This window comes from Populus euphratica, unplaced genomic scaffold, assembly GCF_000495115.2.
Source record: "Populus euphratica unplaced genomic scaffold, PopEup_1.0 scaffold466.1, whole genome shotgun sequence".
Classification (NCBI taxonomy): domain Eukaryota; kingdom Viridiplantae; phylum Streptophyta; class Magnoliopsida; order Malpighiales; family Salicaceae; genus Populus; species Populus euphratica.
The window spans coordinates 89,734-114,419 of NW_011500345.1; the positions used below are offsets into that span (position 1 = coordinate 89,734).

The 24,686-nt window shown below is 32.9% G+C and overlaps 3 protein-coding genes across 3 annotated transcripts; all 3 read left to right on the forward strand.

The window, feature by feature from the left end:
- The first annotated feature begins 1,626 nt into the window (after positions 1 to 1,626).
- On the forward strand, positions 1,627 to 4,269 carry LOC105113883 (7-deoxyloganetin glucosyltransferase-like). Its single transcript, XM_011010236.1, has 2 exons — positions 1,627 to 2,583; positions 3,211 to 4,269. The coding sequence occupies exons 1-2, from the start codon at positions 2,064 to 2,066 to the stop codon at positions 4,155 to 4,157; spliced, it is 1,467 nt and encodes a 488-aa protein (XP_011008538.1). The 5' UTR covers positions 1,627 to 2,063; the 3' UTR covers positions 4,158 to 4,269.
- Positions 4,270 to 6,156: 1,887 nt separating this feature from the next.
- Positions 6,157 to 6,947, forward strand: LOC105113903 (7-deoxyloganetin glucosyltransferase-like). The gene is made up of 2 exons (XM_011010260.1): positions 6,157 to 6,475; positions 6,658 to 6,947. The coding sequence occupies exons 1-2, from the start codon at positions 6,157 to 6,159 to the stop codon at positions 6,945 to 6,947; spliced, it is 609 nt and encodes a 202-aa protein (XP_011008562.1).
- A 7,328-nt stretch (positions 6,948 to 14,275) lies between these two features.
- Positions 14,276 to 23,852, forward strand: LOC105113904 (uncharacterized). Its single transcript, XM_011010261.1, has 5 exons — positions 14,276 to 14,947; positions 15,041 to 15,965; positions 18,595 to 18,829; positions 20,832 to 21,375; positions 22,886 to 23,852. Exons 1-5 carry the CDS (start codon positions 14,464 to 14,466, stop codon positions 23,809 to 23,811), a joined length of 3,114 nt encoding a protein of 1,037 aa, XP_011008563.1. The 5' UTR covers positions 14,276 to 14,463; the 3' UTR covers positions 23,812 to 23,852.
- The last annotated feature ends 834 nt before the right edge of the window (positions 23,853 to 24,686 follow it).

Consider the following 24,686-nt stretch of genomic DNA (forward strand, 5'->3'; position numbering starts at 1 on the left):
GTGTCTAATTAACCAGAGCAGTCAGATGGTCATAATTGGAGCATAAGAAATATCATATTTTTAAGTTATTTAAATTATGTGTGAATAATTATTTGAATTATGTATTTTAAAATGTTTGGATTTTTCTATTATTTATTTCACTTTTATTTTAATTGGGTTATATTATTATTTAATACTTGACTGAAATTGTCAATATATAATTAGTTAAAACATTTAACTTATGATTTTACAATTCAATTTTACGATCCGAGTTTATATTGTATATTTCGTGTCGTGTCAAAAAAACATTTTTGTCAACCATAACCATAACTACTGGTTACCTGGTAAGTTAGGCACCACCTGCTGCTGCTGCTACTAATATAGTTATCAGTTACTTGCCTTACTAGGCATCATCTTCTTCTACTAACATAATTACTGGTCACCTTAACTTACTAACATTACCAGCTACTAGTTACCAACTCCTTAACCTTTTTATATCAAGTCACTAAACATCTGGACTAGAGAGAATATATTAAATTGCTTGAACTAAGATATTAATCAATTATCTAATATATTAGGTTTTTTTTTCAATATCTTAAATTTTGAGATTCATTGTCGAAATGATTACAAACTAAACAAATATCTAACTTGTTTGATTATCCAATCATTTTATGATTTTTGACTTGTCTTCATCTGAAGAATTCTTTGCGGTTTGCTATTCTGCAAATTAAGTTGGTGTTGGATTGTTTGTTTTTGTATTTTAAAAGTATTTTTAAAAAATTATAAAATTTTGTTATTTTTTTTAAATTAATATTTTTTAGTATTTTTAGATTATTTTGATGAGTTAATATCAAAAATAATTTTTTTTTAAATTAAAAAAAATATTATTTTAAAATATTTGTAAATAAAAAATATTTTGAAAAGTAACCACACTATTTTCATCATCATGTATTTGGGTTAGCTTTATCAGGAGAAAAACAATAAAACGTGTGGTTTCAGATTTCTGTTAATTTGAAAAACTAATTAAGATCAGACAGTGACATCAAAATTAAGAGAACAAAGTGTCTACTCTTTTATCAAAAAATTAATTAATTTCACTGATATTGAAAATTAATAAAATAGTATTTGGACAGTCATGTTTAATTTAGTAGTATTTTGTCCATAAAAAAAGGTTTTCTTTTCTCATCTATCTTTTCATGTTGTTTATTTTTTTATTTTTTTAAATAAATTAGAAAAAGACATGAAATTTACAAAAATAATTAAATTATAAATAGATTTACAAAAATGATTAAATATTTAATTTATTAAACCACGAGGATGTAATTAATTAAATCTTGATACTAGTAGGGACTAAGTTATAATGAATATAGTTATGAGACTTGTCTCAAGGCTTGACTTGATTCAAAGGCAAGCCACGAGTTTATTGAATCAATTTTAAAATGGTGTCATTTCAGTTTTTAAATAAAATAATATTATTTTATATAAAAAATAAAAAAATTCAGTTTCAAACCGGTTCGAAATGAAACTTGGTATAAGCTAGATTACATATCATTAGATTACTGGGTAGATCTACCTAACATGCCGGACCGAACTAGATTTAATAATTATTATAATTAACTCTATATATTGAAAAGAAATTTACAACCATAAGGGCTAAATATTTAATTACTAAACTATGACGACTAATTAATTAAATAAATATTGATAAACACAAGGACTAAATGTATGCTATGTGTGCCAATTTTGGATTCAGTTTCGCGGACAAACAAATAGTTGCTGCAATAGCATAACGTAATTATGGCTGTATGTAAGACAGTAAGAGTAGAATCTCTAAATTGCACAGATCGAAGAGCAAGTAGAGAAAGAAGCATGAGGTTTCGGATCTCCATTATATCTTTAAGATTAAATATAAAATAAATGCTGTCGTATGTGACTTGTATTAGAAGTCATATCTATTAATTAAAAAGAAAAGAAAACAACTGTAGCAGCAATAGCATAACTTAACTATTGCTATATGTAAGAGTAGAATCTCTAAATTGAAGGGAACTTGGAGCAAACGGGGAAACGAAGAGTGAGTTAGGGAGATGGATTACAGTGTTTTAGCTGATCATAAGCCTCATGCAGTCTGTGTCCCTAGCCCATTTCAAAGCCATATAAAGTCAATGCTTAAACTAGCAAAACTACTGCATCACAAAGGTTTTCACATCACCTTTGTCAACACAGAGTTTACCCATAAGCGTTTACTTAAATCTAGAGGTCCTGATTCCCTGAATGGGTTGCCCGACTTTCGGTTCGAGTCCATTCCAGATGGCCTTCCTCCTCCAGATGAGAATGCCATCCCAGATATTCATGTAGTTGGTGAGGCTGCCTCGAAGAACTTGCTGGATCCGTTTAATGAAGTTCTTGACAAGCTCAATGACACAGCAGCTTCTGATTCGCCCCCAGTGACCTGCATCCTTTCTGATGGTTTCATGCCAGTAGCTATCACTTCGGCTGAGATGCACCAAATTCCGATTGCGCTGTTATTTACCATCTCCGCTTGCAGCTTCATGGGCTTTAAACAATACAAGGCGCTCAAACAAAGAGGTCTTACACCACTGAAAGGTATGAATAAGAGAAAAATTAAAAGCCTATTTGTTGTTCTTGCCGTTAAAAGGATAGATAGTGGTAAACAAATAAATAAATAAAACTAGTTTCTGGGATCTAAAAGTTGGAAACCATAAAACTAATTATTATGATAAGATAAATTTTTAATTTTTTTTCAAGAAACTGAGATCCACACCAATATTTATTAAATAGATCCAAAGATGTTCAAATCCGATTTCAATACAAAAGTAAAAAATTGATATCTCTTTTAGTCTGAAATATCGGTTAAAAAACTATTTATAAAACTAAAAATTATTTACGTTACCAAAAAAAAAATCCATTCTTCGATTTTCGTCTAGTTAATTGGAAAGACTACTGGGTATTGTGTGTGTGTATATATATATATATATATTATGCGCGGATTCTGTATGGATTATATATAATTCAGTCTTTTCCTTCTTTTATTAGGGAGTTCATATCTTCTCTACAATGCGCTTAGACCGCTTTTAGTTCTTCTAGGATTTTGTATCAGTGAATCTCTGCTTACACATATAAAGAAAGTCGTTATCTGTCTGCTCATTCATTGCTAGCTATTTAGATAGCTCTATTGATTAAAAGATATTGATTTTCTCAATTTTGTTTCAGATGAGAGCTTTTTAACAAATGGCTTCCTAGAAAAGGTAGTAGACTGGATTCCAGGAATGAAAGATATACGGATAAGAGATCTTCCAAGTTTTGTTCGTACAACAGATGCAACTGATTTTATGTTCAACTTCTGCCTAGGATGCGCTGAGAGAGCTCCTTCAGCTTCTGCGGTCATTTTCCATACTTTTGATGTTTTAGAGCAAGAAGTCCTGACTGCCCTTTATCCTATGTTCCCTCGTGTCTACACAATCGGTCCACTTCAATTACTTCTCAATCAAATCCAAGAAGATGATCTAAATTCTATTGATTGTAACCTATGGATAGAAGAAGTTGAGTGTCTCCAATGGCTTGATTCCAAGACACCCAACTCGGTAATTTATGTGAATTTTGGTAGCATAGTAGTGGCTACAAAGGAGCAGCTCATTGAACTTGGAATGGGACTTTCTAAGAGTGGTCACCCATTTTTATGGATAATACGACCTGACATGATCGCCGGCGACTCCGCGATATTGCCACCAGAATTCACCGAAGAAACAAAAGAAAGGGGCTTTATTTGTAGTTGGTGTCCACAAGAAGTTGTCCTCAACCACCCATCAATTGGAGGTTTTCTAACGCATTGTGGCTGGGGTTCCACAATTGAGAGCATTTCTTCTGGTGTGCCTATGCTTTGTTTACCATTCGCTGGTGATCAACAAACAAATTGTAGGTATACATGCACCAAGTGGGGAATTGGAATGGAGATTGATAGCAATGTGAAAAGTGATAATGTGGAGAAGCTTGTGAGAGAGTTGATGGAGGGAGACAGAGGTAAGAAAATGAAGGAGAAAGCCACAGAATGGAAAAAACTAGCAGAGGAGGCCAGTGGTCCCACAGGCTCATCAACCATGAATTTAGACAAGTTGGTGAAAGAAGTGCTTCTGTCACGACGCAAAACTTGTGACGTTTAACAAAAAAATAATTTAAGCTCAAAACATGACACAGAAACACTATATTCCCGTATTGTTTTCTAAAGTTATTGTGGTGGGTGCATATATTTCCAATTAACATCTCATGTATTCTGCTATTGAAGTTACAAATAGTTTTCATTAAAATTTAATTTTTTAATTAAAATTAATTTTTATATATATTTTTAAATTATTTTAATTTGTTGATGTAAAAAATATTATTTTAATATATTTTTTAATAAAAAATACTTTAATGACACAACCTTGTGTTTAGAAAAATGATAGTAGTTATAATTTAAAATATTTTTTTATTTATAAATACATCAAAATAATATTTTATTTTAAATTATTTTTAATATAAATATATCAAAATAATTTTTAATATAAATTATTGCTAAATCTCATGGCTGGCTACTGTTGAGTGTGGAATCTTTTGCAATGGACAAGAGAGTCCGTCAAAGTCATTGGTTTAATAAATTATTGTGCTCTGGTTTCTATATAAGTTGTCTTCATCTGTTTGCTCTTGATTCTTCCGCGAAGTTGGCTTATTGTCCACAAGGGTGATCATATTTTGGCTCCTGCGGAGAAAAATACAGTGCAAGGATAGGAATAAATAAAACATGTGTGTTCCAGATTTCTTTGCATTTGACAAAATTAAAGAGAAAATCTGTTGCCATACTGGTCTCTATTAAAATCTCCACAGATTGAGAGTTAATTATAACTCAATCACGAAATTTTAAGAGAGAAATTAATTAATCCATGCGATATCGAAAATAAATAAAACAATCCCTTGACAACCACGTTCAATTTAGCAGTGTTTTATCCTTCAAAATTGATAAATATAAGTTGGTGATGGGTGTGTTCACTTTAACATAGATAGCAGAAACTCAAGTAGCAGAGGAAATAGAGAAAGAAAGAGCGAGCTCGAGGCATAACTTGTAAAATTTTAGCTGATCAGAAGCCTCATGCAGTCTGTCTCCCTAGCCCTTTTCAAAGCAATATAAAGTCAATGATTAAACTAGCAAAACTACTACACACAAAGGTCATCACATCACCTTTGATCCATAAAACTATCATATTAAGACAACGTATCGCCTCCGTTAGGATTCCTTAGGTTTCTGTCCACTAAACCCCATTAAGTGGATGTGCACGAGTGACTATTCCCTTCCAAGTTTCATGAATAGAAACTAAGAGATCCCAACGGAGGTGTTAGATTGTCTTGATCTAGTAGTTCAAGGGTCCGGACTTGAAAAAATTAAAAGATAGCATAGATGGATTTGACCAAGAATTCAAGTTTCTCTTGACCAATTAACTATGTTTTTTTAAAAAAAACATAAATTCTTTGTAATATTCTCGAGTTCATGTTCATCCATGTGCAGATAATTATGAGTATTTCCATGTTACCTTTTTAGCCACATAATTTCATCGTTTGTTTTTCCTTTTTATTGGTTATAAGATCTTAGCAAAGTGATTATATTTAGAAATACTATGGTAGAGATGGTGCTCGTCGCATCATTACTGTCTCTTTCAACACTACCTTTCATCACAAACTATTGACTTTTGCTCTCTTTCAATTTATCTCCAGTCATTGTCCTCCTATACAAGCATAATGTTCACAAATTAACCCTGACGTTTACCAAATTAGCCTTGCATTCAATTTTGAATTGCAGACGAGAGCTTTTTAACAAATAGCTATCCAGACGGAGTAGTAGACTGGATTCCAGGAATGAAAGATATATGATAAAAGGATTTTTTAAGTTTGGAAATATGATAGTTGTTGATTTTTAAAGTGTTTTTTTATTTTAGAATGTATTTAAATAATATTTTTTTTATTTTATAAAAATTAATTTTAATATTAGTATATTAAAATAATTTAAAAATATAAAAAATATATTAATTTAAAGCAACATAAAAAATAAATTTTTTTAAAAAACACTTTTAAATTACAGTGACATACATTATTCGCACAATAGATCCAAATGACTGTCTGTTTAACTTATGCATGGAATCTGTTGAGAGATCTCATTCAGGTTCTGCAGTCATTTTCCATACTTTCGATTCTTTGGAGCAAGAAGTCCTGACTTCCCTGTACTCTATGTTTCCTCGTGTCTACACAGTCGGTCCACTTCAATTACTTCTCAATCAAATTCAAGAAGATGATCTAGATTCTATTGATTGTAACCTATGGAAAGAAGAAGTTGAGTGTCTTCAATGGCTTGATTCCAAGAAACCCAACTCGGTAATTTATGTGAATTTTGGTAGCATAGCAGTGGCTACTAAAGCGCAGCTCGTTGAATTTGGAATGGGACTCTCTAAAAGTGGTCATCCATTTTATGGATAATACGACCTGACATGATCACCTGCGACTCTACGATATTGCCACCAGAATTCACTGAAGAAATCAAAGAAAGGGGCTTTATTTGTAGTTGGTGTCCACAACAGGAAGTTCTCAACCACCCATCTATTGGAGGTTTTCTAACGCATTGTGGTTGGGGTTCCACAGTTGAAAGCATTTCTTCTGGCGTGCCTATGTTTTCTTGGCCATCCATCGGTGATCGGCAAACAAACTGTCGGTATACATGCAATGAGTGGGCAATTGGAATGGAGATTGATAGCAATGTAACGAGAGAAAATGTGGAAAAACAAGTGAGAGAGCTGATGGAAGGAGAAGAAGGTAAGAAAATGAAGAAGAAAGCCATGGAGTGGAAGAGGTTAGCTCTCGAGGCCACTCGTCCAGGTGGTTCATCATCCATGAATCTAGACAAGTTGGTGACGGAAGTGCTCTTCTCATGAAATAAAAAATGTTTCTTTATTAAAAGATAATTAAAGCTCAAGACAAATGTGTTGTTTTCAAGGTCATTAGTGTCCGTGCATTGCTAAGTTATATTTCATAAAAACACTGCTGATGTTGTGTGTTGACTATTTTTCCGAAATAATGCTGTACTTGTTGTTGTAACGTTACAAAAGGACAAGAGAGCCAGTTCAAGGGATTTGTGTCCGTTCAAGAGAGATCGAGTTTACAGCCATAAGAGCCACTTAATTTATGAAACCATGAGGCATAAGTAATTAAATCTTGATAATATAAGAATGTGCTCATCTTCTAATTTATTCTAATTTATTGATATTATTTTTTAATGAATTTTTTTAAATAAAATTTTTTTAAGTTTAAAACTTGTTTAATTTTTATTAAATAAATAAAGATAATAAAATTTAAATTCATGATTATTTAGTTATCAAAACTCTGATATTATATTAAAGAATTATTAATTTAATAACTTAAATTATTAATTATAATTTTAAAATATAATTTAATTATATTATTTTTAATAATTCTTATGCAAGTATTTATGGATAGATAAAATAGAATTAAGTCTAGAAGATACCTGAGTTTTGTGAAGTAATTGGGCTGCCGAAAATATGCATAGCTTTCGATATAATTATTGAACTGTAATCAAATTTAACCAGCAAATTTTACCTTATTAGCTAAATATCTCATTGTTTCATAATATTTCATATAAACATAATGATATCTTCGGCTTTTCTAATTTAAATTATTGCTAAATAATATGGCCGGCTACTGTTGAGGGTGAAGTCTTCTCCCAAAGGACAAGAGAGTCCGTTCAAGGGAACCGTGCCAAACGTTTAATAAATTACTGTGCTCTGGTTTATGTTGTCTTCATCTGAAGAATTGTCTGTTGTTTGCTCTAGACTCTTCCGCCAAGGTGATTTCATGTCCACTTGGGTGCTTTCCTAATCATATATTTTGTCTTATCGGGAGAAAAATAAATTAAGGATAGGAATAAATAAAACATCTGTTTTCAGATTTTTTGAATTCATCACAGTATCAACACTCCAAGCGAGACCAGACAATAATGACATTAACAATTAAGAAATACTGAACAGATACAACCAAACAATCAATAATTAAGTTTCGCGTGAATTAATATAATTATGAAGGAAAACATCGTGTATCTTTTGAAGGTGTGCAAATACAGGTTGGACTAGTTGACAAAGAAGATGAATTATGAGTCCTTTTAGAAAGAAAACTTGGAGGTGTGTACAAGCTTCTGGTTCAACTGCGGGCCTACCGGAGATTTTTTGTCAATAAGAGAATATCTGGTTTCTGCTGCCCGGTTTCTTTGACATTAAAACTGAGTGCAAAGTAATTTACAATAACAATATGGTTAGGGTGAAAATAAACCCGCCACAAAAAAAAAAAGAGATTCTCTCTCATGAGTGTAGGTTAACTATGGATTCAAACGTTAATTTATCTATGTTATTAAAAAATAATTTAAATTTTATTTTAAAATTTAACTTAATAATTTAAAATTTTAGACTGAATTAATTTTTGGATATAGTATTAGAATTTTGATGAATATATAATCAAGAGTTAAAATTTTATAATTGTTATTTATTTTGATAAAAAAATTAACACGAGTTTTTTTCTTAAAAAATATATTAAAAAATAATATAAATAATATTTTAAAATCTTATTTAATAACTTAAATTTCTAAATTGAATTAGTTATTTAACACCCTTAACCATATACAACACCCTGACAAATTAATATTATAGCATTCACATGACACTACAGAAGAAACATAGCATGTAAACCATGGCTGACAAGCCTCATGCAGTTGATATCCCCTTCCAACTTCAAAGCCACATCAAATCAATGCTAAAATATCTGGTTTCTGCTGCCCGGTTTCTTTGACATTAAAACTGATTATAAAGTAATTTACAATAACAATATGGTTGGGGTGAAAATAATGAGGTGAATATAAATAAGAAGAACCCAAAAACAAACCTTCGGTCAGGTTTTGAATTGGGTATGGTATCCACAGTGAGAGATTATGTCTCGTGTGTGCAGGTCCACTGTAGATTCAAAGGCCAATCCATCCCTTTAACGACCATAGACAACTCCTTAACAAATTAATATAATAGCATTCATATGACACTACAGAATAAACATAACATGTAAGCCATATTAAAATTTAATATCAACTAGGATTTAAACTAAAAAGATTTAAAGTTTATAACAATTTTAATATTAGTTAGATAAGGAATCCTTGATGAAAAAAAAATTTGTAATAAACTAGTTTTTTATAATCTTTGTTTAATTAGAATGTTAGATTCCTTATTAGATTTGAATTTTCTTTGAATAGTTTAATTTATTGATTAATTAGGGCTCGAAGCCTATAAATAGGCTTCTAATCCTAAGCATTATACACAAGTTGAGAGAGATATAAAGAAAAGTTATAAAGGTATATCTTTTGAGAAAACTTTTAATAAAATATCATTACTCTCATTCTTTTTCTTCTTGTTTTTTAGTTTTGTTATTATAAATTAGCTATCATATCCTATCGTTGTTTTCCAACAAGTGGTATTAGAGCTTTAGTTTGATTATTTAACATGATCAATTCAAACTTTCCATTTCAATGTCCTAGATTGATAAATAGCAACTATCAAACTTAGTGTATTCGAGTAAAAGCTTAGCTAGGTTCTCAAGATGTATGAGAGATGGTTGAAAAGGGCTTTGAGGAGCCTATAAATGGAGTAACGTTGACTTCAGCCCAAAGAGAGGTCATGCAAAAGGTGCAAAGAAAATATAAACTAGCACTAACAATCATCCACCAATGCCTCGATGATGCCACTTTTAAGATAGTGGCGAACACAATCATCACTAAACAAGAATGAGAAGTTTTGCAAGAATCAAACCAAAGAGCTGACAATATGAGAAAGGTACGTGTGCAAAAATTACATGGTGACTTTGAAATGTTATATATGCTTGAATCAGAAAATATTTCAGAATACTTTGTAGGAGTATTGGCCATATATAATCAAATGAAGAGATATGAGAAGAAGATGGAAGAGACATGTGTAGTAGAGAAAATCCTCCGCTCACTATAAAAGTTCAATTATATGGTGGTCACTATAAAAGAATCATAAAATATGAATTTTCTTTTAATACAAGGTCTCATGAGAAAATTACAAGCTCATGAGGAAAGAGTTAATGAGATTCAAGAGTATCTGGGTGCACAAACACTTTTTCAAAGCAAGATAGTTCTAGATATTCTAAAAGAGAAAGAGAAGGATTTGAAAGAGGAGGTCAAGACAACCTTAACAAATAAAATTATAGACTAAATGAAGGGAATTGATCGATCGGTTCAACTAGAAATAACAATCCAAGATTTAGATTTGACAACATGTTTGACAAATCAAAAGTTAAATGATATAATTATCAAAATACAAGTCATTATGCTAGTGACTACTAGAGTCCAATCAAGAGGATTGAGGAGAATGCAAATCTTGCGATAGAAGAAGAGAAGGAAACCACTTTACTACTAGTCAATAATAGAGAATGCAAGACAAAGAGAACATGTGGTACCTAGATAACGAAACTGATTAAGGAAAGATGGTGATTAGTAGAGATGTTGAGTTCAATGAAGGAGTATATGATTGGAAGGTAAATGATGGTGAGAAATATGACTTCTTAACAATTCTTGATGAAGAGGTGGAAAGAAATGAAGATCATCAAGAACCTATAGTCATACATCTACAAACACAAATGAGCTCAACTTCTTCTTCTTCTTCTTCTTCTTCTTCTTATAATGAAAGCACAAGTTGTGGCATTCTATCAAGTTCACCAAGAAAGATGAGGAGCCTTAATGACTTATATGACGTAACTAATCCTATTGATAATGATGTAATATTATATTATCGTGATCTTATAGTGTTTGAAGAAGCAATAAATGATGAAAAATAGAGAGTTGATATAAATGAGGAGATTGCATCAATTGAGAAAAATAACACATGGAAATTGCTTCTTTGACTAAAGGAAAAGAAGTCAATAGGTTTTAAGTGGATATACAAATAAAGAAATAAATGATGAAAAATAGAGAATTGATATGGATGAGGAGATTGCATCAATTGAGAAAAATAACACATGGAATTGACCGAAAGAAAAGAAGTCAATAGGTGTTAAGTGGATGTATAAAGAAAAAAAAATGCCAAAAGAAAAGAAAAGAGGTATAAGACGAGATTGAAGGAAAACAACTATAGTTAAAAGCAAGGAATTAATTATAATGAAGTTTTTGCTTTAATTGATAACATTAAAGTTAAGCTGTAAGAAATTGAAAATGTATAAACCCGAAAGTTAATCTCATTTGAAAAAGTCAAGAATACAGTTGAAGGTTTAAAAATGTAAACATGGTTTGGAAAAATAAAATTAAAGTTAAATATAATGGAGAAATTACCTTCATCAATTTTTGATGATAATGGATTATGAACAACATCAATATTATTAAGGTAAGAGATCGTGAAAAGAAAAAAAAAAGATGAAAGAATGATAACAATTGATATTAAAAAGGAGTGTTGAAATTCAATATTAACTAAAATTTAGACTAATAAGATTTAGAGTTTATAAGAGTTTTAATATTAGTTAAATGAGAAATTCTTGATGAAGAAAGATATGTAATAAACTAGTTTATTAAAATCCTTGTTTAATTAGAATGTTAAATTCCTTAATAGATTATGATTTTCTATGAATAATTTAATTTCTTGATTAATTAGGACTTAGGCCTATAAATACATTTTTTTAAAAGATAGATTTTTATAGATTTTTTTAATATTTTTCTACATTCTCTTTTGCTTAAGAATCCTTGTAGCTCTAGCTTTCATAGCCTTTAGAGTATCTCCAGTAAGAGAGCTAAATGAAAAATCAAATATTAAAAATTATACATTTAATTTTTGTTTCTTCATTTTCTAACTTCAACGCGTAAGGCAAACAAATAGCTATTTGTTATGTGAAGAGCTATTTCTATATTTCCCTGTAGAAAAGGCAAAAAAAAAAACTATTGACTAACAATTATTTTTATAGCTATTGGCCAACAATTCATTTTCTCATTCCAACGCGTGAGACAAATAGTATCTCCATATACAAGTGTTTGTATAACTCAATTCTTTTATATTCTTCTTTATAGTATTCACGTGAAAGTTTACTACTATTGTTTAATTTTGAACTATTACTGTTTAATTTCTAACTGTTATTATTTGACTTTGAACTGTTACTGTTTAACTTTTCAATTGTTATTTTCTAACTTTCCAACTATTACTGACTGATTTTGAACTATTACTATCCAATTTCTGATTGTTACTGTCTGAACACTCATCAGATTTTTAACTATATTTAAGGTTATAAAACATAAAATATATAGGAATTAGTTATATAATTATATTAAAATTGATTTAACATAAAATATATTAAAATATAATTGGCTTTTCTAAATAGCTTTTTACTATTGAAATATATTAAGGAAAAAGGCCCTATATATGTAAATACTCTTATATAGGAAGAGTTATCACATGTAATACATTCCACCATTATATTGTACACAACCCTACAAGTATAAATATAAAGGTTGGCTGCTCTCCTTCAGTACAACCACAATTAATACAAAACTATCTCTCAATTAACTTAACTTGGTATTAGAGCTGCGGTTATTGTTTAGCAGCCTTCTTTTGCAACAGCTGCAACTCTCCTGCATAATGGTTTCCGCAACAACAGTTCTTCCTCTCTTATATTCGCCAACAGCAGTTTCTTCTTAAGTAAAGATCATTCATCTTCTCCCTCTGTTACTTCTCATCAGCATTCAGAAAACCAAAACTGCAACTTCTTCTCCTTAACAACATCGACAATCAAGAACTTCAACAGTTGGCTGCCACTGCATCAGTTCTTCAATCTTGTTTCTCCCTTGTGGCGCAATCAATTATGTATGGCGCAACCCCGACTACCTCCATTATCCCTCTTCCTAACACACATCAAGTAGTCTCTTTAAACTCTCCAACCATAATTTCTTGTATTGGAGGATGCAGATGAAATTGTTTCTCTTGGGCCATGGCACTTCAACATGTCCTCCTTCATATCTGGCATCTGCTGAGACCTCTACACTCTCTATAAACCCTGCATATTTGTCATGGAAGTAGCAAGATCACTTAATCATGAATGCCCTCGATATCATCCAACGAGCAGGTATGACTTCGTACAAACTAGTTGATACTCTTCTGTTTGCCTCCTCCAAATTAGGACTCATACCGGGTTCTCTCTACTCTAATCCCACACGGTATAGGTAGATTGGTGAGGCATTACAATATCTTACCTTCACTAGACCTGATATCTGCTATGCAGTCAACAAAGTCTGTCAATTTATGCATACCCCTACTGGGGATCATTGGTCTGCTGTTAAACGCATCTTGCGTTACCTCCAAGCTACAACAACCTATGGTCTGCACATCACTCGGGATTTTTCCTTGTCTCTTCATGATTTCATAGATGCTGATTGGGCTGGCAGTACTGACGATCGAAAAGCCACAGATGGTTATCTTGTGTACCTTGGCTCTACTCCTATCTTATAGAAATCCAGGAAACAACGCATTATTGCGAGGTCCTCTACTGAAGCGGAATACAAAGCCTTAGTTGATGGTATTACTAAGATTTTATGGATTCACTCATTATTTTCAGAACTTTGGGTCCCTTCTTCGACTGTAACTACGTCATGGTGTGATAATTTAGGGGCTACTTTCTTATCTGCAAATTTAGTGTTTCATGCTCATACTAAACATATTGAAATTGATTATCACTTTGTTTGTGATTGTGTTACTAAGCAAGAAATTCAGGTATGGTTCATCTCTTCCAAAGATCAACTAGCTGATGTCTTTACCAAGCCTCTTCGTCTACTCTCGTTTGCTTTCTTTTTATCCAAGCTTCAGGTGGAATCTCCATCTTTAGCTTAACGGGGTGTATTAAGGAAAGAGACCCTATATATGTAAATACTCTTATATAGGAATAGTTATCACATGTAATACATTCCATCATTATATTGTACACAACTCTACAAGTATAAATACAAAGGTTAGTTGTTCTCCTTTAGTACAACCACAATCAATACAAAACTATTTCTCAATTAACTTAATTGAATGCATATAATTAAAAAAAGCTATATTTACATTGTTTAAAAAACTATTTTTTTATTTGGCTATTTAGTATAGTATTTTTTTGTTGGAGATACTCTTAAAGCAGGTCCACGTCTTGTCTTTTCAATATGTTCTTTATATCTAGCTAGTTCTGCATCTAGCTTCTTGGTCTTCTCATCTACAGTATCACCTCTTTTATTTATCTTCTCTGGACATCTTGAATTGATGTGTTTCTTTATCTTTTTTAACACTACCATTCCTTTCATTCTTATTCTTGTTCTTTAACTTTGTTTTTATAAATTAACTATCACACCCTATCTTTCTTTTCCAACAAGCCATGGCCGACAAGCCTCATGCAGTTTTTATCCCCCTCCAACTTCAAAGCCACATAAAATCAATGCTACAATTAGCCAAACTACTTCACCACAAAGGGTTTCACATAACCTTTGTCAATACTGAGTTCAATCATAGACTCCTGCTTAATTCTAGAGCTCCTGATTCCCTTAATGGCTTGCATGATTTTCGATTTGAAACCATTCCGGATAGCATCCCTCCTTCTGGTACTCTTGCATCTGCTGAAGATTTTAAGAAAAACCAACTGGCTTCATTTAATGACCTGCTTGCCAAGCTTCATGATACAACATTTTCTGGTGTGCCGCCGGTGACTTGTATTGTCTCTGATGGTGCGATGCCATTTTCTATCAGTGCTGCTGAAACGCTAGGAATACCTATTGCGTTGTTCTTTACTATATCTGCATGTGCCTTCATGTGCTCCAAACAATTTCGTGCACTAAAAAAGGAAGGCCTAGCGCCATTAGATGGTATGAAAATGAAATGAACTTTTTATTGTCCTTTGGTTTTTGACTATTGAAATTACCTCCGAATTTGCATCCAACTGTTCATTGTGTTTGCAGACGAGAGCTTTCAAACAAATGATTTCGCGGACAGAATCATAGACTGGATTCCAGGAATGAAGGATATACGTTTAAGAGATATTCCAAGGTTCTCTCGCGGTACGGATCCGAATGGTTGGTTTTTTAACGGCGTCATGGAAGCAGTTGAGAGTGCTTCTAAAGCTTCTGCAATTATTTTGCATACTTTTGATGCTTTGGAGCAAGAGGTTTTGAATGCTCTTTTCTCTATGTATTCTCGTGTCTTTGCAATCGGTCCACTTCAGTTGCTTCTCAATCAAGTACCTGACGATGATCTGAAGTCCATTGGATGTAACCTGTGGAAAGAAGAGTCTGAGTGTCTGCAATGGCTTGACTCCAGGGAACCAAAATCAGTAATTTATGTGAGCTTTGGCAGTATAGGAGTCATCTCAAAGCATCAGTTCATTCAATTTGGAACGGGACTTGCTAAAAGTGGTCATCCATTTTTATGGGCAATAAGACCTGATATGGTCATTGGGGACTCGCCTATTTTGCCACCAGAGTTTATGAAAGAGACTAAAGAGAGGGGCTTCATTGCTAGTTGGTGTCCACAAGAAGAAGTGCTCAGCCACCCTTCAATTGCAGGTTTTATAACTCATTGTGGATGGGGTTCCACAATTGAGAGCATTTCTTCTGGGGTGCCTATGCTTTGTTGGCCATTATTTGCTGATCAACAAATCAACTGTAGGTATACATGCAATGAGTGGGGAATTGGGATGGAAATTGATAGCAACGTCAAGGGAGAAAATGTGGAGAAGCTTGTGAGAGAGTTGATGGAAGGAGGGAAAGGCAAGAAAATGAAGAGCAAGTCCATGGAGTGGAAAAAATTAGCAGAAGAGGCAACTGCTCCAAATGGTTCCTCATCCATGAATTTGGACAAGCTGATAAACGAAGTGCTTCTGTCATGAAACGTCAAGACTCAGCTCGAGATTGACTCATACTTTGCAATGTGCTTTTTGTGCTATATGTCGTTAATTGATCTGGTGTTCTTAAAAAGAGCCTCAATATTTTGTATCTTCGATATTTTCTCATTCTCTTTTGAGTCCTGGGATTGTTCAAAGCTGCATTATTTTGTTGGAAAGAGATTCTAAATTCCTTTTCTTCTTGACTCTTGCATCATTTTAATATAATTATGTGCTTTCCATTATATCATGACATGCGTTTGATCTTGGATGTGGATCATTTTTCGCAGTCCTTTCTATAGCATAACCAAGATTGTTGCTTGAGACTTATTCTGACAGAGAACACAAAGATAGAAATTCATGAAAAAGGGTTGGATAAGCTCTAGCCAGAAATTAGAGCTGTTTATTCTCAAACAAAGTATAATCTACTAAAAAATCTCTCAAGAAAATTATGATAATAATTCAAATATGTTCATAACGGGTATTAACAAGAAATGAAAAGAAATAACAAGAAAAAATAAAAGTTATAATTCAAAATTAAAAAGAACAAAAATACAAAAACTTAAAAAAATCTTCTAGGCATAATTTGATAGTAAGTTTACCTACCATAGCTAATTGCTAATCCAAACTACTCGTAAAAATTCAGCACAATCATATCAAAAAGTTATAGATATTTTTGTAAAATAGTTTTGTACGACCACACCTCTTTTTCCATCTATTCATGAACATGTCTGCTAGACTTTTCATGTGTTTCAATTGTAATTGCTGATCTTCATCCAACTATGGAGATCCTTCATAACAACTTTTTGTTAATGAATTAGAATAAGAAAGTACTTTCACAAATTCTTGCGTGCTTGGATTACAAATATAAAAATTCTTGTTGGTTTCACAGTGAGAATGCTATCTTCAGTATTGTTTCTTAGGGAGTTAAACTCTTTCGCGTTGACATGTCAGGTTCTTCATTTTTTTTTTTACTAGTACTGTTAGTTTCATTTTTAGTCTTTTTCTTCCTATTTTTTTGTGTTGTGATGGTTATAAGCTCCTTCAAGCCACTTCCCTATAGGCCTGCAATCTCTTTCTATATTAAATAAATAAAATCCGATCACAAGATCTCCGGAGAAAACAAATATAAGCTTGAGTGCTACCAACAAGGCATCCAAGACCATGTCAAGAAGTAAACGTGAGAATATAATCATCAAGAACAATAGTAAACTCATCATGAACGTGATAGTAACCATGAAGATTAATGCTTTAATTCAACAATGCCAAATCAATAGACACACATAACACCGACAACTAGGGGTGGAGTCAAAAAATAAAATTAAAAAAAATTAAGATTTCAATTGTTTTATTATTTGAATTAAAAATATAAATATTATTATGGAAAAGCTAGAAAAAAATTTCCTTGCAGGCAGGGACAGAGCCAGACACATTTCACAGGGGAAGCTAAAATTAATATAATAATATATATTATTAAATAACTTATTTATTTAAATTAAAAAATATTAAAAATTTTAAAATTTTAAAATGTTTTGCATAGACCGACCCTGCTTGCAGGGGCTGGCCCCTATCTCCGCTGCTGCTGACAACCAAATTGAAAACCATGGCTCAAGCTTGAGCGTTGACTTCATTTGGTGACAGAAGAACTTCGTTTATAAGCTTGTCCAAATTCATGGATTATGTACCGTTTGGAGCTGTGGCCTCCTTTGCTAATTTTTTCCATTCTGTGGCTTGCTTCTTCATTTTCTTACCTTTCTCTGCCTCCATCAGCTCTCTTACAAGCGTCTTCAAATTTTCCCTGTTGATATCATTATCAATCTCCATTCTTATTCCCCATTCATTGCATGTATACATAGAATTTGTTTGTTGATCCACAATGAACGGGCAACAAAGCATAATGATGTAAACCTCGTGATCACATGGTCACGCAATCTACACGTAAAGACACTAATTCCCGAAAAACCAAGTCAATTAGGTTTGATAGGAGTGTGACATAAAAGCAAGTCAATTAGGTTTGATAGGAGTGAGACATAAAAATAACTTATACCTAAATACCAGTACTATTAAAACCAGAAAAACCCTCACCCAACAAATATTGATTCGCGAACAAGAAGTATAAGGATGATGCCACGAAAATAGTTGTTCTTTGATAAGTCATTTTTTAATTCTTTAGAGAACCATAAAAGAGAGATTATCTCACCAACACGAACACACACACAAAGTACAACAAACAAGAAGTTTTATCAATATGAATTGTTTTCCCTTACTCAGCCTAGTCCTCTGTTGCGCCTTTCAACACTAGGTTCCTTCCCTATTTCCCCCCAGACTTGATTTATGCATTGATTTGTCTCATTTCTCTCTCTAGCAAGGCCAAAACAATGTGTCTTCCACTCAACCTCAGGTTGTACGCACTCAATCCATAGTACTTCACCCACGTTCATCCGAAACTGCCAACTTGAGTGCCTTATCTGCCTCCCGGTCTATATCTTTGCCTTAGCAGGAACCAGTTTCATTTAAGGTTGTTGACAAATACTTGATTTGGCATAAAGCCATGCAAGAATAACTTTGGGCCCTTCACAGTAATGACATTTGGTCATTAGTTCCTTTTGCTCCATCTATGAATGTGGTTGGCAGTCGGTGGATATGTATGATTAAGAGGCATGTTGGTGGATGTGTGGACCGATATAAAGCATGGCTGGTTACACAAGGTTTCACTCAGCAAGAGAAGGTTGATTATTTGGAAACATTTAGTCCGATGATTAAGCCAACAATTATTCAACTTGTCCTTACTATCACTGTCACCTATGGTTGGCAGATTCATCAGTTGAATGTCCATAATGCTTCTTTGAATGTCATTATTCAAGAGGAGGTGTACAGGGCACAACCACTTGGTTTTGTTGACTTTACATTCTCATCGCATGTGTATCATCTACATAAATCTTTGTATAGTTTAAAATAAGCGTCTCGAGCATGATACAACCGGTTAAGTGAGTTTTTGATTTCCACTGGTTTTCAAGCATCGAAGGTTGATACTTCTCTGTTTATTCTCTCTTTCAACAGTACTATATTTTATTTACTTATGTATGTTGATGATATTTTGTTGACTATGAGTAACCCAACTTTGCTTCAACACTTAATTATTTTGCCGAGTTCAAAGTTTAAACTTCGGGATTTAGGCTCTATTCATTTCTTATCGGGCATTGAAGTTAAATCCACTTCTATGGGTTTGTTACTCAACCAAGATAAGTATAATCTTAATATTTTCCAACGAGTAAGTATGACTTCTTATAAATCAGTTGTTACCCCTCTGTCTACCTCCTCTAAATTGAGCATCGTATTTGGTACTCCTTACTCTAATCCAACACGATATAGATAGATTGTTAGGGCTCTATAGTATCTTACTTTTACCAAACCTGATATTTGTTATGCAATCAACAAGGTATGTCAGTTTATGCATGCCCCTACTAAGGATCATTGGTCGGTCGTTAAATGCATTCTACGTTACCTTCATGATACAACTTTTTATGGTCTACACATTACTCAGGATTCCTTATTATCTCTTCATGGTTTCACTGATGCTGATTGGGCTGACAGTATTAATGATTGAAAATCAACAAGTGGTTATCTTGTATATCTTGGTGCTACTCCTATTTAATAGAAGTCAGGGAAGCAATGCATTGTGGCTCGATCTTCTACGAAGGCAAAATACAAGGTTTTAGTTGATGGTACTGATGAAATCTTATGGATTTGCTCTTTATTATCAGAACTTCATTTTCCATCGTCATCCATGACTACATTATGGTGTGATAATTTAGGGGTCACCTTCCTATCACTCAATCCAATTTTTCATGCTCGCACTAACCATGTGAAGTTGACTATCACTTTGTTCGTGTTGGCGTTGCTAAGCAAGAAATTTAGGTATGCTTTATCTCTTCAAAGGACCAACTAGTTGATGTCCTTACCAAGTTGTTTCCCAAAGTCTCGTTTGCTCTTTTTCGATCCAAGCTTCGGGTGGAATCTTCACCTTCAACTTGACAGAGTGTGTTATGGAAAGAGATTAGAATAGGTTTGTTATATATATATATATATGTAAATACCTTATATAGGGATAATTATCATGTGTAGTATACTCCACTCTAGTATTATATACAACCTAAAGGTATAAATACAAAGGATGGTCGCAGCTATTAGCAACTATTGAAATTTACATACAAATCATTCTCTTAACTTAACTTATCCTTCAAGAGTGATTTATTTTCTCATTTATCTTTTCATATAACTTGTTTTTTTCATTTTTGTATTTTCTCAAAAAAGAAGAAGAAGAAGAAGAAACAAAATAAATTGGGAAATGACATGAATAAACACTAAAAAAACTCTTATTACTAAGCTGCAGATTTTAGAACAACGTAGAGTACAAATAATATCAAAACCTGACAGGTGAGTTCTACGTGGTATAGATTTGGAGCGATTCAGTTGCGTGTAGAAAGAAGTTTGTTTATTAAAAGAATATCTAAGACAAATGTGTTGTTTTCATGTATAGATATTACAATTTCTAATATAAATTGTTTTGCCATATGGAAGGCTAATGTTGAGTGCTGATTCATTTCCTAAATAATGCAATACTCGATCGCAGCAGTAATTTTCCCAAGGGACAAATAAATCAGTCTCGGGGGAGCCAAGACCTATGCTTTAATGAACTAGGCGTGCATATATCCATCTAGGAAATATCGTCAATTTGTTGAAATCAAAGATCAGACAGTGACTTCAAAGGATGTACTTGTACAGAATTCAGAAGTCTACTTGTATAATTTTGTGATTGGTGTGCTCGCTTTAACATAGAATAGCAGAAACAGGAATAGCAGAGGTAATAGAGAAAGAAAGAAAGAGCTAGAGACATGACTAGCAAAATTTTAGCTGATCATAAGCCTCATGCAGTTTGTTTCCCTAGCCCAGCTCAGAGCCACATAAAGTCAATGCTTAAACTAGCGAAACTACTACATTACAAAGGTTTTCACATTACCTTTGTCAATACTGAGTTTAACCATAAACGCTTACTTAAATCTAGAGGATCTGATTCCCTGAAAGGTTTGCCCGACTTTCAGTTCGAATCCATTCCTGATGGCCTCCCTCCCTCGGATGAGAATGCCACCCAAGATATGCCTGGACTTTGTGAAGCTGCCAAGAAGAACTTGTTGGCTCCATTTAATGACCTGCTAGACAAGCTGAATGACACAGCATCACCTGATGTCCCCCCTGTGACTTGCATCGTCTCTGATGGTTTCATGCCTGTCGCTATCACTACTGCGGAGATGCTCGGGATCCCTATTGCTTTGTTCTTTACTATCTCTGCTTGCAGCTTCATGGGGCTTAAGCAATATAAGGTGCTCAAAGAAAAAGGTTTTATACCACTAAAAGGTATGAACAAGGAAAAATTAAAGTCAAAATTTCAATATGATATTCTTTCAGTGTTCGTTATTTATCTTTACTTGCTTTTAGTTCACTAGAAGCTCTCTTGGGAAACAGAGTAAGCCCTTCAGACACAGAACCTGAAATTTGATTTCGAATTTGCTTGTAATGTCTTCAGGCAGAGAAATTATTGCACTCAACTAGATATATAGTAGGTTCTACAATCACTTCATTGTAAGTACGGTAAGATTTATGAGTGGATCATTGAGTTAACTTGACTAACCTATGAATTACTATGTCAATCATTTCCATTAAAAAGACAGTTTTGTTCTTTTCTTTTCTAGGAGCTGACCACTTAAATTTGGATTAGGTTTGATTAAGTTAAGAGTCATAGAAAACCTGACTAAGTAGATCAACTGAGTTCTATCGAGTCAACATATTTTTTAATTTAACTTGAAACCTGGTTTGAATCAAACTCACGAGTTTTCTAAATTAACTTACCTATTGAGTTTAATAACTATCATTGTATCTTCTTTCTCCGATATCACATGCTTTGATCTTTGGTTTTTAATGTCACCCACGTATATAGGTTGTGTCATAAGCATTAATATGCGTTCAACATCAAAAGTTGTAGCACTTGTTTTTCAAGCTACTTGCTAGAGAACTTATGAATTTGTGGTCAAGCCAGCTAGATTCATAACGCTCTATTTTTTGATATTGCTCCATAAAACTATCATATCAAGACAATGTATCGCCAATATCGTTAGGAATAGAAACTAAAAGATCTCAACAGAGGTGGTAGATTGTCTTGATCTAATAGTTAATGTTAAAGAACTAATTAATTCAATCTAATATCTTAAGTTGGTAGATGAAACCCCAAATTATGATTTATATAATTTTCTAATATATTTTTTCAAATAAAAACTTTTTAGAATTAAAAATTCAAAAACTCACACTAAATTATATTTAATTTTTATCAAATAGAATGGAGCTAATGAAATTCAAACACGTGATTGTTTAGTTAACAAGACTTTAATATCATGTCAAAGAACTAATTTAATCTAATAACTTAAATAAAATATCAAGATATAATTTATATAATTCTTTTATAGTTCGGGGTGCTTGAAAAATTAAAAGAGAGCATTGTTGCCGGGGTCATGCTTGAAAAATTAAAAGAGAGCATTGTTGGATTTGATGGAGAATTCAAGTTTCTCTTGACCAATTACCTATGTTCTTTTTTTAATATAAATTCTTTGTAATATGCTCCCGTTCATGTTCATCCATGTACATACATATATAATTATGAGTATTTCCATGTTCCTTTTTAGCCCACATAATTTTATCCTTTGTTTTTCTTTTTTATTGGTTATGAGTATTCAACGCAACCTTCCATCACAATCTATTGACTTTTGCTCTCTTTCAATTTATCTCCGGTCATTATACTCATATACAAGCATGATGTTCACAAATTAATCCTAACGTTTACAAAATTAGTCATGCATTCAATTTTTTATTGCAGACGAGAGCTTTTTAACAAATGGCTATCTAGACAGAGTAGTAGACTGGATTCCAGGAATGAAAGATATACGATTAAGGGATCTTCCAAGTTTTATTCGCACAACAGATCCAAATGACTGTCTGTTTAACTTCTGCATGGAATCTGTTGAGAGATCTCATTCAGGTTCTGCAGTCATTTTCCATACTTTCGATGTTTTGGAGCAAGAAGTCCTGACTTCCCTTTACTCTATGTTTCCTCGTGTCTACACAATCGGTCCACTTCAATTACTTCTCAATCAAATTCAAGAAGATGATCTAGATTCTATTGATTGTAACCTATGGAAAGAAGAAGTTGAGTGTCTCCAATGGCTTGATTCCAAGAAACCCAACTCGGTAATTTATGTGAATTTTGGTAGCATAGCAGTGGCTACTAAAGAGCAGCTCGTTGAATTTGGAATGGGACTTTCTAAAAGTGGTCACCTGTTTTTATGGATAATACGACCTGACATGATCACCTGCGACTCCGCGATATTGCCACCAGAATTCACTGAAGAAACAAAAGAAAGGGGCTTAATTTGTAGTTGGTGTCCACAAGAGGAAGTTCTCAACCACCCATCTATTGGAGGTTTTCTAACACATTGTGGTTGGGGTTCCACAATTGAGAGCATTTCTTCTGGGGTGCCTATGCTTTGTTGGCCATCCTTCGGTGATCAGCAAACTAACTGTCGGTATACATGCAATGAGTGGGCAACTGGAATGGAGATTGATAGCAATGTGACGAGAGAAAATGTGGAAAAACAAGTGAGAGAGCTGATGGAAGGAGAAGAAGGTAAGAAAATGAAGAAGAAAGCCATGGAGTGGAAGAGGTTAGCTCTCGAGGCCACTCGTCCAAGTGGTTCATCATCCATGAATCTAGACAAGTTGGTGACGGAAGTGCTCTTGTCATGAAATAAAAAATGTTTCTTTATTAAAAGATAATTAAAGCTCAAGACGAATGTGTTGTTTTCAAGGTCATTAGTGTCCGTGCATTGCTTAGTTATATTCCATGCAAACAGTGCTGATGTTGTGTGTTGACTATTTTTCCTAAATAATGCTGTACTTGTTGTCGTAACTTTACAAAAGGACAAGAGAGCCAGTTCAAAGGATTTGTGTCCGTTCAAGAGAGATCGAGTTTACAGCCATAAGAGCCTCATACTTAATTTATGAAACCATGAGGCATAAGTAATTAAATCTTGATAATATAACAATGTTCTAATCTTTAATTAGTCCAGTAGCCTATAAGATATGACTGATATTATTTTTTAATATATTTTTTTAAATTTGAAACTTATTTAATTTTTATTAAATAAATAAAAATTATAAAATTTAAACTCATAATTACTTGATTATTAAAACATTTATACTACATCAAAAAAATCATCTTGATTTAATGAATTAAATTATTACTTATAATTTTAAGATATAATTTATATTTTTTTAACAAATTTTATACAAATATTTATAAAATAATAAAGAAGGGGTAAGCCTAGAAGATATCTAAGTTTTGTGAAGTCATTGGGCTGCTGAAAATATCCATAGCTTTCGATGATATAATTATTGAACTGTAATCAAATTTAACCAGCAAATTTTACCTTATCAGCTAAATATCTCATTGTTTCATAATATTTCATATAAACATAATGATATCTTCGGCTTTTCTAATTTAAATTATTGCTAAATAATATGGCTGGCTACTGTTGAGTGTGGTGTCTTCTCCCAAAGGACAAGAGAGTCCGTAGAAGGGAACCGTGCCAAAGGTTTAATAAATTACTGTGCTCTGGTTT